A 15,254-nucleotide genomic window follows, 5' to 3' on the forward strand; every position below is an offset into this window, starting at 1 on the left:
CAAGCATCCAAACGCACCGAACCGTGATACCATTGGTGTCTGGGAAGCCTAACTCTCTCTCGGTCAACCACTGCCCAGAGAAGGCTCCACACTGCGACTAACAAGGTCATCACAAAAAGACTGTTACCCACGTACGATAGAAAGTGGAATTTTTGCAGTGTTTTGGGGAGACACCTGTTATCTCTAAAATACAGTTTTATTTTAGTAACCGTGACAAATTGGCATACATTAATATGTGCACGATGATATAATAAGTAGGATGTTATGCTTTGAACCATGTTCAAAGCAAAAAACAAATACAGCAGCAGAGTGTAAAGTCGTCTTTTCAGAAGTGATTAATGTAAAACCATTGCCTTTCAGCCATGGTTTGAGTGTCAGGATCTTTACAGGACAGAGGTGGCAAGACAGGAAAAACCTACCAATGTCTCCTAATCATGACTGTAGGCCTACCACATTAGGCAAACACACACACCCACTCCTCCTCTGTTATACACACAGGTCTACTACACAAACAGGTTTATTAAACACACGCACCTATACGTAAACCATCAGCCTCAGTCGCGCGCACGCACACACACACACACACACACAGAGAGAGTTAGGTCTGTTAACTGTTACATACAGAAAAAACACATCAATCATACCTTAAGCAAATATACACACACGCCTATTCTCTGTTTGCTCTCTCACACACGGACACCCCACAATACAAACCTACCAACTGTTAAACATAAGAAACCTTGAATTGTCTTTCGTTTGGCACTGATGGACTGCATATTTAAAATAAAACACTCCCTATCTTCAAAGAAACATGGATTTACTAAATCCTAAGAATAAAGGAAGGAACAATAAACAGCTCAACCAAAGCATCCCATACAACTTGCACACGGCTTCAGCGTGACTGGCAAATCTTTAAATGTCTAGTGATGTTGAAAAATAAATAGAATATACTTAAAAATAAATCCAGAGCCCCTTTTCCCGAGAGCCGTGTTGTATCATATCTCAGAGAGTTACTTTGACATGCTGGCTCGCATCAGTTGTTGGACAGGACACATAGCGGGTGCTAGGAAACAGCTGTTTGCAGGGTGAGGTCATGTCTCTGTCATTATTTACTGCGTCTGCCATCCTACAATGCAATCCATTGTTTGGTGGGATTTCTCCACCGGTCTCATGGTAGTCCTGAGCAACATTTGATAACTTTGGAAACTTTGCTTATTGAGATTGTAAATCTTCACTCAATTATCGTTATATCCGTTTTTCGAATACATTTTTGTGATTTGTGTATTGATCTCCATGACGTTGATCTTCACCGTTGTTCTGTGATTGTATGTCTACGTAAATGCGCTTTGGCTCCAAGGTATTTCTTTTGTATTTTCCCCCCACCGCTCCATTCCAAGCAACCCCAGAGTTAATTCTAAGCCCGGTCTATTCACGCTTTCTGCACACAGACAGGCTTTTATGTACTTATACTAGTTGTTAGGTTGCTTCTGCACAAAACATGATTTGGACCTGTCACTCTCTGTTTGTGTTTCATCTTCTTCCCCTTTTCATATATGTTCCTTTTGAGGAGCACCTATGGTAAGCTCCTCTAATCCTAACCACCGGACCAGTACTGGACCAGAGGGGTGGGTAACCTACCCTCGTGAGACCATCCTAATCTCAAAAGTTCACATTTCAGTCCCTGGCTAAAGATCAGTCTGGTTGGCCAGTAATTGATTCCAACATATGGACTCAGTCTTACGCGGTTAAAGAAAACTCCAGCCAGTCAGATTAAAGAACTAAGTGCCGCTCTTTCCAAGTCTAGTTGGAAGAAAAGCGATAAAATCTCCTCTGCCTTCAGGGTACAGCTCGGTTCATCTTTCAACATGGTTATTCGGTCGATTACAGATAATTGAGTTTCGATTGCCTCGTCGATTGCTACACTTGTGTCGGACACTGCCATTGTTTTTGAAGTGCAGCAGACAGCGGTTCAGCGCTTCTCGCTTTGTCGGGACCTGAGATAATGACCCTTAGTCAAAGCTTCCCCCGCACTCACTGCTCGATCCACATTACCCGCTTGGAAAGCTGAGTTGGCGAGGACAGATCCTACGGGCCAGGTGTTCATCGAGAAACTTCAGTGTGAGAAATCGGATCTTAAGCGGGAAATGGAAACATGAACCGGCCAGATCAGACCGTTGTCACGTGTCTAAGAGTCCCCCCCCCTTCAATAAAGCTTCACCTTCTCCTCCAGCGCCATCCTGCTCGAGGCTCTCCCACACAAGTGTGCATGTGTGGGGCGCCACGCTGGCACTCCGCCTACCATTAAAGGCTCAGTCCTCACCGCAGCGAACCGGGTTCGATTCCTGACCGTGGTCTTTTGTTCCTATGCCTTCCTATATCTTACTCTGCAATAAAAAGGATAAAACCTTCAAAAATAAGTGTGCATGTGTGACGTGTGTGTTTGTGTGTGACAGACTGGTCCACTCCGGACCCGACCGGGGGGGGTCGCCCCATCGCGGCACAGAGCTGTCCTTCGCCACCCGGACGGGCACGCGGCTCGGCATCGAGGCCCACCTGTTCCGGGCCGAGACCACCCAGGACCTGTCGGCGTGGACCAGGCACATCGTCACCGGCTGCCACGCCTCGGCCGAGATGATCCGGGAAGTCAGCACCAGTGAGTGGTCCAGCAGCTGGGGCTCCTACCGTGTACAGTGTGAACTCTGTTCTACACAGCCGCGCAGGAGTAGAAGGAGACCTTTTGGGTCTTAAGGGAATATTGGCGAACATTTCTGTGTTGTTTGGGGGAAATTCTGTTAAATGCAATGATTTCTGGCTAAAACCTCTTCTCCGGATTGGTCGTTTACTATTGGATGCCCACCCTTGCCCAAGCGAGGGCGACGTGGGTTTTTAACAACGTTTGGCCACGCCCCCTCACACTTGCTCCTATGGAAGCCATTGTGTCCGTTTTTAAAAACGCTAAAACTGTCACCACTTCTTGAATCGATTTTATTAGGCAGAAGCACTGCTCTAATGGGGGTTTACATACCCTTAGAGAATGGACAATCATCTTTAGATTGGAGACACTTTAAAATTGCAAGGCAATATATACACTACACTTAAGTGCTCTCAACACAACAAATCAACCACAGTTTGGTACAATTTGCAACTGCAAAAAAACAAGCATTTCTGAGCCATATGGAGAATGTGGACAAAACATCAGTTATTTACAGAAGGGGATTTGGGGATATCCTTCTATGTGTACGAGTGTCTTAAGTCTGCTTGTGCACTGCAGTGGAAACTGGCAGTCCTGGTATCTTTGACAATATCTTCAGTCTCTTTTTCTCTCTTTGTGTATGTGACTCTCTCTTTCGCTATGTCTCTCTCTTGCTATCTCTTTCCCTTTGTCTCTTTCACTATGTCTCTCTCGCTATGTCTCTCTCTCTCTCTTACTATGTCTCTCTCGCTATATTTCGCTCACTATGTCTCTCTCTCTCTCTTACTATGTCTCTCTCTCTCGCTATATTTCGCTCACTATGTCTCTCTCGCTATGTCTCTCTCGCTATGTCTCTCTCGCTATGTGTGTGTGTCTCTCTCTCTCGCTCTGTCTCTGTCTCTCTGTCTCTCTCTCTCGCACCCTCTCTCTCTCTCTCGCACCATGTCTCTCTCTCACCATGTCTCTCTCTCTCTCTCGCACCATGTCTCTCTCACCATGTCTCTCTCTCTCTCTCGCACCATGTCTCTCTCACCATGTCTCTCTCGCTCTCTCTCTCGCACCATGTCTCTCTCTCACCATGTCTCTCTCTCACCATGTCTCTCTCTCTCTCTCTCTCTCGCTCTCTCTCGCACCAAGTCTCTCTCTCACCATGTCTCTCTCGCACCATGTCTCTCTCTCACCATGTCTCTCTCTCTCTCTCTCTCTCGCTCTCTCTCGCACCAAGTCTCTCTCTCACCATGTCTCTCTCTCACCATGTCTCTCTCTCTCTCTCTCTCTCGCTCTCTCTCGCACCAAGTCTCTCTCTCACCATGTCTCTCTCGCACCATGTCTCTCTCTCGCACCATGTCTCTCTCTCACCAAGTCTCTCTCTCACCATGTCTCTCTCTCACCATGTCTCTCTCGCACCATGTCTCTCTCTCGCTATGCGTGTCTTTTCTTCTTAGGACATTGTTGTTGTGGCAGCTCTATTGTCTCCCTACGGTCCAACATCTCTATCTATAATTACACCTTCCCGAGTCACCAAGTCCTGGCTACGCAAGAGTGCAGCAACAGGTGGCCCGACCTTCTCAATGTTTCAGGATGTGATACATAACAACAAAATGCTCTCCCCAAATTAAAAAACAAATAACAAAAGTGAGTCTGTTGTTGCAAACTGCTTGTTAATAGCTCTGGAAGCTTGCCCGCGTCTTTGCGACTAGCGTAGCGTAGCTCCTCTCGCGCCGCCAGAGCTGACTTTTAAAATGCAGAGATTCAACAGCAGCTGCTTTAGAACAAACAATGTTTTGCCGCAAGTACGTGTACAGGTTAGGTCTGAGGGAGCGTCTTCTCACCGGCGCTTGGGAAGATTTAGACCCGTAAACATCGAGCATGACGCTTATTGTGCGTAACGAACACAACGTGGTGGAGACGGATCGTGAAATAATCGCCATGTATCCTTAAATAACTTTCTTCCCACCGGTCGTTATGGCAACCCACTTTCCTCCTCTAACCTAAAGTCGTGTTGTGCTCTCCGGAGTCCCTTTGCAATCACACTTTGTTTACCGCAGTCTTCAGCACAGCTTCTCCCAAACCCCCGCCCTTACCTTCACCACCCCCACCCTCAGCTCCTCCACCTCCTCCCTAACCTCCACCAACATCACATCCTCACCTCCACCACCACCCCCACCTCCTCCATCACCTCCACCACCAACTTCACCTCCTCCTCCTCCTCCACCCCCAACCTCACCTCTTCAAGCTCCACCTCCTCCACCACCTGCACCACCACCAGCCCCGCCCCTGTCTCCCCCCATTGTGATGATACAAGGCCCCTAGTCATTGCCTAGTGTGTGGGTGTGTCACACACTGCATGTGTGGAACTGTGTTGGTGTAGAGAGAAAGGCAAGGCGACTTTATTCAAATAGCTAATTTCATACACGAGGCCGGCTCTGGTGGCTAGTGTGTTTGTGTGCCAGTCACACACAATGGATGTCAAACATAAATATAGAGTGATGGAAAGATATTGGACATCCATTGTGTGTTGGTGTGTATCACGCTACAGCCATCCCAGTGTAGGGCTAGGAGACGATCAGCTGTCTGCTCCCGTTCATCTGTATTGTATTGATCAGCGGTGACATTAGCACAATGAGGAGGAGCTGGGAGGCTGAGGGGAGGAGCAGAGGACTGTTGTGTGAGGAGATCTGCTGTGGGAGGAGATCTGTTTTTGTGAGGAGATCTGCTGTGGGAGGAGATCTGTTTTTGTGAGGAGATCTGCTGTGTGAGGAGATCTGTTGTGTGAGGAGATCTGTTGTGTGAGGAGATCTGTTGTGTGAGGAGATCTGTTTTTGTGAGGAGAACTGTTGTTTGAGGCGATCTGTTGTGTGAGGAGATCTGTGGTGTGAGGAGAACTGTGGTGTGAGGAGAACTGTTGTTTGAGGCGATGTGTCCAAAATACTAATTATCAACCCCTAATGAAGCCTAAACGTGGACTTCAGGGATATAAAATAAGCATTCTGGAACTACGATATCGTCTTATCTTGATAGCCAGTTTTATAGTATCAATTGATTAAGATGAGCAGATATGGCAATATCAAATGATCAAATCTGAGGTTAGAAATTGAGAATAGGAAAACTAGCTTCAGTTTTAAATGTCTGTATACTTCAGTGTAATGACCCTCAGTTAGGCTAGCCTGAGATCGCCGAATTGCATACGGCAATTAATCGATAAACCTCTCTGTTCATTTTCGACTTCCACAGAACATCACAGACGGGCACAGACCAAAATGCCTCTGGACACAATCAGATAGGCCTACAGCAAATCATAGCAACAGTTGGACGTTTTAAGAATGGTCGGTTGAATTCATGAGCACAACGTGATATTTAACAATTATTTTGTAGAATTACCACTAGTGATCCCCGATGGTACATATCTCCTTATTTGCGAGCACTAACGTGGTTGTCAAAGTGCGTCAGGACATTGTTGAAATGTTGTAAAGCAAAGATGTTTCTGTGTCTCTTCCATCCATCTCCTGTTGTATACGAGGAACGCTGTGTTCTCTAAAGCCTAGAGCAGCGCTTGTTTGTTTAGATACTCTCAAGGTTTAGAATGGCGCACAATGTTGAACAAATACTTCAAGTTCCTCAATTACCTTGAGGAACTGGAGACAAGTATCACTTCACTGGGGTAAACGATGGGTTTTCTCTAGTTGTACACACACACACACACACACACACACACACACACACACACACACACACACACACACACACACACACACACACACACACACACACACACACACACACACACACACACACACACACACACACACACACACACACACACACACACACACACACACACACACACCACAACAACAAAAATGAAGATGTATCAGATAGGGGGGTAGAGAGTGAGAGAAGGCGTGTTCATGTGGTGGGAGAGCGATGGTGTGGTGATGACAGCTGGGCTGTGCACATGTTGATAGTCCCGGGGAACAATGCTGCAGAGTGGAAACGGCCACGAGCGGCTCCTACAGCAAAGAGAGAGCCGTCGGTTACACAGAGATTGCATCGGCCCGCACTCTGCAAGACCAAACAAGAAGACTGAGGTTACTAGAGGAGCGTGACAGAGACTGTCCGCCTCTATTATGAATGACACCCAAAGCACAAGGAGCATAAATTTCAGTGCGTATTTCTAGTGCGAGCCGCAAAAAAGAATTGGAACCCTATTGTTTTTAATGGTGCGAACCGCACAGAGCGCCGGTGTGGCGTGGCTGTGCCATTTCGGCCGCTTCATGAAGGACCCAAGTCTGTTTTTGCATTTCAAAAAAATGCCTTAATTGCCTTCTGTGTACCGACACGGCCATGGGCTTTGGGCTAGATGTTGCAATCTTGAAGGGGTTGTGTGTGTGTGGGGGGGGGGGGGGGGGGGGCTAGGATGGTAGCCTACCATGCTACCCTACCGAGGCTTGCCTTGCATTGGTGGTCGCCTCCAGAGTTCAATCAATCAATTGAAACTCGATGGGGTCATTGTTTGGGTCAATCTAACCTTTTTTCCCACGGTGTGCTCCACTTGTGTTTTGCTATTTTCTGTTCAGTGTAAGAATGGAACTGTGTTAGTTAGGACGAAGAGGGGGGGGAAGTGTCCCAGTGTTCATTTCAATACAGCGTGACGTAATAGGTGGAGATTGTATTTGCATCACCTGTCCCGGGTGTCTGTCAAGGTTAAGTCTGGTCACATGACACAATCCAAATTGTGGTAATATTCACACTATACCGACATGTTCCTCACAACGCTGAGGAAAAAACATCCTTGAATCGAGACAAGCGAGAACAACTTCGGCCGAAAAAACCCCACTAAAACAGGCGTTCGGGGCGTCTCGATGGCTCACCAGGTTCTAGAGCGCGTTACCTAAAGGACCCCGGGTTCGATTCCTGCCCGTGGTCATCTGCTGCATGACCTCCCTTCCATCTCCCATACCTTCCTGTCTCTCTAACCCTCATCATAAATCACAAAAGTGCACAAATGAATCTTTAAACCCATGGGGTGTCCTCCAGGCTGCCTGTACCAGGGCCAGGAGTGCCGCCTGGTGGTCCACTACGAGCAGGGCTTCTCCGTGCTGGCCGACCCCCCCGTCGGGCCTGCGGGGGGGGGGTGCAGCGGCGGTGGCGGGGGGGGGGAGGAGGTGGAGGAGGAGGAGGAGGAGGGCCGGGCGGCGCTGCTGGCCTACGCCTTCGAGAAGCTCCGCATGTCGTCCGACGACGGGATCCGCATGCTGTGCCTGGACTTCGGGGGCAAGGAGGGGGAGATCGTGAGTGTCCGGTCACCTCGGGAGTCGGTCCCGGGATTCAGAACACTGGCGCCATATAGTCAAGACGTTTATTTTTTTACGACCCATTTTTGCAACCACTGGAAAAGATGGGTCGTACAAATTAGTTTTGAATATATTGTGCCAGTGTATGGGCTGTTTGTTGGGGGATGCCACGTAAAGGCACCATGCATCGTGACCACAATGTATTGAAGAATTCATTTGTGCGACGTATTGCAGTGGCTGCAAAAAAAATGGGTTGTACACATTTAGAACGTTTGACAAATCGGGAAAATAAGCCCCTTCAGGGCGAACCGGGCCCCCCTGCTTCGCGTCGGGGCCCCCCTGCTTCGCGTCGGGGCCCCCCTGCTTCGCGTCGGGGCCCCCCTGCTTCGCGTCGGGGCCCGGTTCGCCCCATCGGGACCCGGTACGCCCTGAAGTGGCTTATTTTTCCGAAAGTGACCGGCGTTCTATACGTAACCCCTTGCATAAACTACATATTTGCATATCTCTCAGAGTGAGCTGTTACTTGATTTAATTGACAGGAGTAAAATAAGTAAATAGAAAAAGTAATCTGAAACTATCAAGCTCCACCAATTTAGGAATATTCTTTTTTGAATAATTTTGGTCTGGCAACATTTGTTAGTTAATAGTTGTTATTCTGCATTGGTTTAATAGGAATGGAGAAGCCATAACCATGTCTGGAGACATAATTGTCGCTTTAACACCAGTATGATTATGCAAGTCAGGTGTTTCATTACAGAAAAAACACATTTAGTTTATTTGACAGGTTGATGAAGCCAAAGATTTGATCTGTTTGGGAAAGAGGAAATGTAAACCATCCTATTTTTTTTTTGATTAATTTACTGTGAGCCGTGTGTGTGAGTGTGTGCCCCCACACATAGTCAAAACACCACAGATCTTCAATTGTTTTAGATTTCGATTTTGTATTCTCAAAGGATTTTAATGGTTTACAGCAGGGGACTTCAATGTTTTCCAGGCCAAGGACCCCCAAACTGACAGAGAGATGGAGCGGGGATCCCCTACTTATATATTGTATAAAATTGTGTTTTATATTAAACTGGTCCTATAGTGCCATGTATAAATGTACCTTGTTATTTTGCATTCAATACTAATCTATTTAAATAATACACAGGTTCATATATTCATGTTTTTATTTTAAACATGTGCGAGGTACAGTGAGTAGGGTGGCCATGGCACTGCCATTCATAAACATAACATAACATAATAAACTGATACCTGCCAAGATCAACAATGTCTATTCAAATAGACATTTTTAAAACATAAATGTGGAAACGAAAATTAGAGATGTTTGTTAGTGTCTTTCTTATCACTCCGCAATAGTCCGGCAACTTATCAACCCCAGTGTGTCCGGTTGCTAAGCGACGTCAACGTCTTTGGCGGACAATTTCTCTGCTGATCGCTTATTTTCCCGATAATGGCCGGCGTTCTGTACATTATCCCTTACATAACGGCACTCTCTCGCTCTCCCAACAGTCTTGGCTGCGCACTCTCATCAAAGTACGTATTATTTGCGGCGGAGGAGGGGGTAGATTAAAAGACCGGACGAGAAACTGACGTCACATTGCTATCCTCAATTGAAGGAGCAGGCAGAGAAAAGCTCTCTCCTGCTGGGCTTTCATTAAAATCAAATACATAAAAATGTCGCAGCAAGTCCTGATGTGTCAGGTGTGCGCGAGGGACATACGAACATACGCTTACCACTTTTATAAATGCCAAATATGTAGTACATCCGGATCGATAGTAATAGATCTATTCCGATTAGAAATCTGATCAAAAGTGTCCGTGTAAACGCGGCTAGTGTGTTGGATTCATGTTAATGTGTACTTAAAGACATTTCAATATGTGGAAAAAATTGCGGGGAGAATCTCTGATCAGCCAAAACTTTTGCGACCCCCTCCCCCCCCTCCTCTGCGGACCCCCTAGGGGTCGCGGACCCCATGTTGAAGAACTCGGTATTAAAGATTAAAACAAACAAACACACACATGCATTGTACATACAAAACCACTCGCACCATCAGCAATTCCACCTGCCAGGCATGGATGATAGTTTAAATCGCAAGGTCATAGCTGTGACTTCATCTAAATTCACATCCACACACGCTATACGAGTGCAAACAAAGCGTTGTACGTAAAGGCGATTGTCAGACTCTTCAAATCGCAAATTGAAAACGGCTGTGAGATAGTGATGCAAAGAGAAATTAGCTTCTTCCTCTAAGCAGGCACGAGATCCATGGTCTCTAAACCAGAGGTCTCAACAGGGGGTCTTAAAAGTTTTGGTTGATTCGACATTTTTTTTATATTCCCCCCGCAAATTTTTCCACAAATTTAAATGTCTTTAAATACACATTAACATGAATCCAACACTCTAGCCGCGTTTACACAGACACTTTTGATTCGATTTCTAATCGGAATAGATCTATTACTATCATGCGATCCGGATGGACTATATATATGGCATTGTACAGATGTACAGAACGCCGGCCATTATCGGGGAAATAAGCGATCAGCAGAGAAATAGTCCACCAAAGACGTTGACGTCGCTTTGCAACCAGACACGCTGGGGTTGATAAGTTACCGGACTATTGCGGAGTGATAAGAAAGACACTAACAAACATCTCTAATTTTCGTTTCCACATTTATGTTTTAAAAATGTCTATTTGAATAGCTTTTATGCATGATTCCATGCAATTGACAGACATTGTTGATCTTGGCAGGTATCAGTTTATTATGTTATGTTATGTTTATGAATGGCAGTGGCATGGCTATGGAGTTAGAATCATGCCAAAACCCGCACACACGCAAAACGTGTTTTGCTCACGCATAACGATTCACACACACACAAAACGTGTTTTACTCACGCACAATGATTCACACACACGCTCAGTGTGGTTTGCAAATGCAAAACATCATTCACAAACGAATGCATTTTGCTTCAGAAACAAATACAGTATGTTTTACACAAAGACAAAGTACAAAAAAAAATCCTTCAAGTACACAAAACAATTCTACAAGTACGGAACACGAAAGCTGCGCGTGGATCGGAATGCATTTGCGCACGGATCAGCAAGGCGGAAAATTTTAGTGCCAAAAGTCACGTGACAAACAAATGTCCTGTGATTCACACTACACAACAACAGGTGGCGTTGTTCCTGCCAAACCGCACGGATTCCGTACGGATTAGCACTTTTACCGCGCCATTCTAGGGCCAGTTAGTGGCCTTCTTGGCTTTCCATAGAATCCACACACGGTTGGCCGGCATCAAATAAAGATTTTGGGGAGAAAAAAAGATCGTCCTGGCGGCCTTAAACTGACTCAACAGCGCCACCTGCTGTTTTGTATTGTGAATCGCAGGACATTTATTTGTCACGTGACTTTTGGCACTAATTTTCCGCCTTGCTGATCCGTGCGCAAATGCATTCCGATCCGTGCGCAAATGCATTCCGATCCACGCGCAGCTTTCGTGTTCCGTACTTGTAGAATTGTTTTGTGTACTTCAAGGATTTCTTTTTGTACTTTGTGTAAAACATAATGTATTTGTTTCTGAAGCAAAATGCATTAGTTTGTGAATGATGTTTTGTATTTGCAAACCACACTGAGCGTGTGTGTGAATCATTGTGCGTGAGTAAAACACGTTTTGTGTGCGTGTGAATCGTTATGTGTGAGCAAAACACGTTTTGCGTGTGTGCGGGGTTTTGGCATGATTCTAACTCCATACATGGCCACCCTACTCACTGTACCTCGCACATGTTTAAAATAAAAACATGAATATATGAACCTGTGTATTATTAGTTAGTTATCTTAGTATTGAATGCAAAATAACAAGGTACATTTATACATGGCACTATAGGACCAGTTTAATATAAAACACAATTTTATACAATATATAAGTAGGGGGTCCCCGCTCCATCTCTCCATCGTTTGGGGGTCCTTGGCCTGGAAAACGTTGAAGTCCCCTGCTTTAATAGAACCTGGCCCTGACTCACTTGGCTAATGCTTGACTTATCTGTTGGATTCTCTGTATCATTCTGTTCCTCTCTGTGCCCCGTGTGGGCGCCTTTGTGTTCAGCGCAGTACGCGCCTTTCTGTTCAAACAGTTTTCTTTAAACATTTATCTCTCGGATGGGCCTCCTCGCATCCCTGACCTCCTTCTTCTGCCCTCTCCCCTCCTCTTGCTTTGTGTTCCCAGCAACTGGACCTTCACTCGTGTCCCAAGCCCATCGTCTTCATCCTTCACTCCTTCCTCTCCGCCAAGATCAGCCGCCTCGGGCTGGTGGCCTGACCGCACCCTTCATATCAGAGGCCGCGGTTTGATCGGAAACGGAAGAAAAACGAAAAAGAACCACAGAAGTGACTTATTGAGAACCTCTCTGGACAGGGGGGGGGGGGGGGGGGGGGGTGTTAGGGGAAGTCCACGTTATTATTTCGGTCTCGGACCCGTAGGTCTCGTTCTGTCGACCTCAGTCGTTCTGCTCATCCCGAGGCGGGAGCCGACGCTGGGACCGATGGGTGGGCGTGCACCTCTTTCCCTGCGGAGCCAAGAGGGAGAAAGCAGGGGGAGGACAACAGCCTGTGGAAGTGAGGACGTGAGACCCCAGGGTCGCGTCTCTTCCCAAGGAGAGGAGCCGTGGAGACGTGACCGACGGACTGAGTTCACATCCACTGTGTTAAGGGTTCCACGACACAACTTGGACTTTAAGTGGTTTACTTTTATTTTTTTATTTAGAGAAACCGAATTTGTGTCTGTCTTTTTGGCGGGAGAAAGACTTGATTGTAAAAATTGATCGTGTACAGGATTTAATGTGAAGAGTTTGTTGAAATATTTTATATTCCAAAAAATGCAAACATAAATTGAATAGCAATGGATGATGATGAATAATGATGCAGAGTTTCTCCTGAAATTTCAAGTAAATGTAGGTATTATCATTAGCCAACATCTGGCATAAATGTTTTGGATTTGAGTTATTATCGCAGGGACGGTAATATGAGAAATTGTTTAGCAATTAACATTTTGTGACCTTACAAAATGTTAATGATAAACATTCCCTTCTTTCAGCGAGGCACAAATTGCTTCAATAACCTCAACATGACATCTGATCAAATTAAATTGCTGCCAGGTTTTTTAGCACCAAGTTTATCTGACTTGGGGCACACAAGTGAAGTACATTTTGAAGTCTTGGTTGATTTATCATTAACCTTATTTAAATCACTCAGATTTTAGCCTATAGTTTTCTAAACATTCACCAATGAACCAATTGCAGAAAGTCTTGGATTATGCCTGGTATCCGGACTGCTCATTGATTAACCATGTATAATATTATTGATGAGAAGAAAGAAGAAGAAACCTTAACTATGCATGTGGCCTAGTCATGGTCTGACTAGACCTGAGGAAAGGAGAATGTGGAAGTAATTTCCTAAAATGTTTCCGACTGTGTTTGACTTCTGAATAATGAGTAATTCCCAAGTATGGTGCCGTTGTATTTCAAGTATCGTCCCTGATAAAATTCCAATCATAGCAACACTATCGGTGCGCAAAGGAGCAACGGTCAAACTTGTTTCTTGAAAATGTGTGACAGAATAGTGTTTTGTGTCCTCAAAATATCTGCTTGCCTGAACATTCCTTGTGCCTTCCAATGGCTGTCCAGAGAATATTTCTGATATTAATATTCCTACTTAAAATGTGATGTCACAAAGTAGCAGTTTCACCAGAGGTCAAAAGGGCGGTGTATGAGAGCGCAGTTTCAAAGGCAAGAACACAAATGATTTACGGTTTATATTTTGTTAACTCACAACTTTATTTAATGCCAGACAGATGTATAACAAATAACCATTTTATGTTGTCAAGTCCCACCTGGCAGCGGGAAGGAATGGCACCGCTAAATGTCGACTCGTACCATTCATCACAGATCTGCTGAATAACAGTGGCTGGCGAATATACGAGTTTCAAAACGATATTGTTTCAATCGGATCATGGCGCGCTCTGAGACGCTCTGAGACGACGTTAGAGGTAATTGGATGTTGTTGGCAGCTGTTGTACCTTCATTAAGGATGTTGAAACCTAGCGTTTGATCCAAGGCTTTGCACAAAAATCAAGTATTTATCAAATGCCTGATTGTAAAAAGTTTGTCACTCATTGCAACCAATAATAAAAAAACATGCTGCGGCTAATTGTTTGCCAGGTGGAAAAGAGTTGTTGATCTGTTGAAAATAATGTTGTTTATTTGCCCTGAAAGAAGATTTCTGAAGGAAGTGCAATAATTGTACTTTTTGGGGGGATTATGCTGTAGGGAAAGAATTGTGTGTGGGAGTGTGTATGTGCGTGTCTTGTAAATGTGTCTTGTGTCTTGTGTGCGTGTGGGCGTAAGTTGAACACTTGATTAGATAGGGTAGGATAAGCCAACTCAGCAGACTGTCCCCGGTCGAATGAGATGGAGGACGAATGAGTTTTAAGTAGACGATGATCGAAACAATCCACATTGTTACTTGATCACAATGAAACAAGGAGATGTCTTCATGGATCAAACCTGGCATTCACAGATAGGCTACATGTCGAATGTATCTGTGAATGCCACACACACACGCACACAACTCAGTGGGGAGCTTGCGTAACACAGTTATTGTTTCTGGATGATTATGTGCTTTAATCATATCGTTGAGGGTGCAAAAAAAAGTGTTTACATACTCATTCAAATGTCTATCCCTCCGGCTCCATTCCATTCATTCCTCTTGATAACAATGGCTTCTGCTTGTGGGCGTAAACAATCACGCACACACAGACAAACTCACAAGGCAAGTATAAGTGCACACCATGCAAGGTATTCCCTCAAACCTTCTTGTCAAGATGACGCATCAGCAGAAATGCAGATATAAATTAAAAGTAGCATTAAAGGCACCCAGTGCAACTTTCGAGGCTTAAAAATAAACATTCAATTTCTAGTCTATTTCTAGTCTATTTCTACAATTTCTACTTTTTTACACGTAGTAAGTTTCAATAACTCCATACCATTACATACCGACATTTAAGCAGCAAAGATGAGACGTCGTTGTGTGGTGAGAACTGATACAAAATCGATAACAACAACAATGCCGCCATTTTCTTTATTTTTTGTAACCTACAATAAATAAAGCAGGCTTCCAGTCAATGGAAAAATGGCTTCTCCCCACCGGCGATTGTTGTTGTTTACGATTTTCTATCAGTTCTCACCACACAACGACGTCTCATCTTTGCTCCT

The 15,254-nt window shown here is 45.1% G+C and overlaps 1 protein-coding gene across 1 annotated transcript in view; it reads left to right on the forward strand.

The window, feature by feature from the left end:
- The window catches only part of sntb1 (syntrophin, basic 1), a 31,742-nt gene extending 17,533 nt beyond the window's left edge, over positions 1 to 14,209 (forward strand). The window contains exons 6-8 of the mRNA XM_060064180.1: positions 2,454 to 2,653; positions 7,730 to 7,983; positions 12,212 to 14,209. Of these exons, the coding sequence (XP_059920163.1) occupies positions 2,454 to 2,653; positions 7,730 to 7,983; positions 12,212 to 12,304 (547 nt within the window). The 3' untranslated portion in view covers positions 12,305 to 14,209. The remainder of the gene's footprint in view (positions 1 to 2,453; positions 2,654 to 7,729; positions 7,984 to 12,211) is intronic.
- Positions 14,210 to 15,254: the final 1,045 nt, after the last annotated feature.

This window comes from Gadus macrocephalus, chromosome 11 (assembly GCF_031168955.1).
Source record: "Gadus macrocephalus chromosome 11, ASM3116895v1".
Lineage (NCBI taxonomy): Eukaryota > Metazoa > Chordata > Actinopteri > Gadiformes > Gadidae > Gadus > Gadus macrocephalus.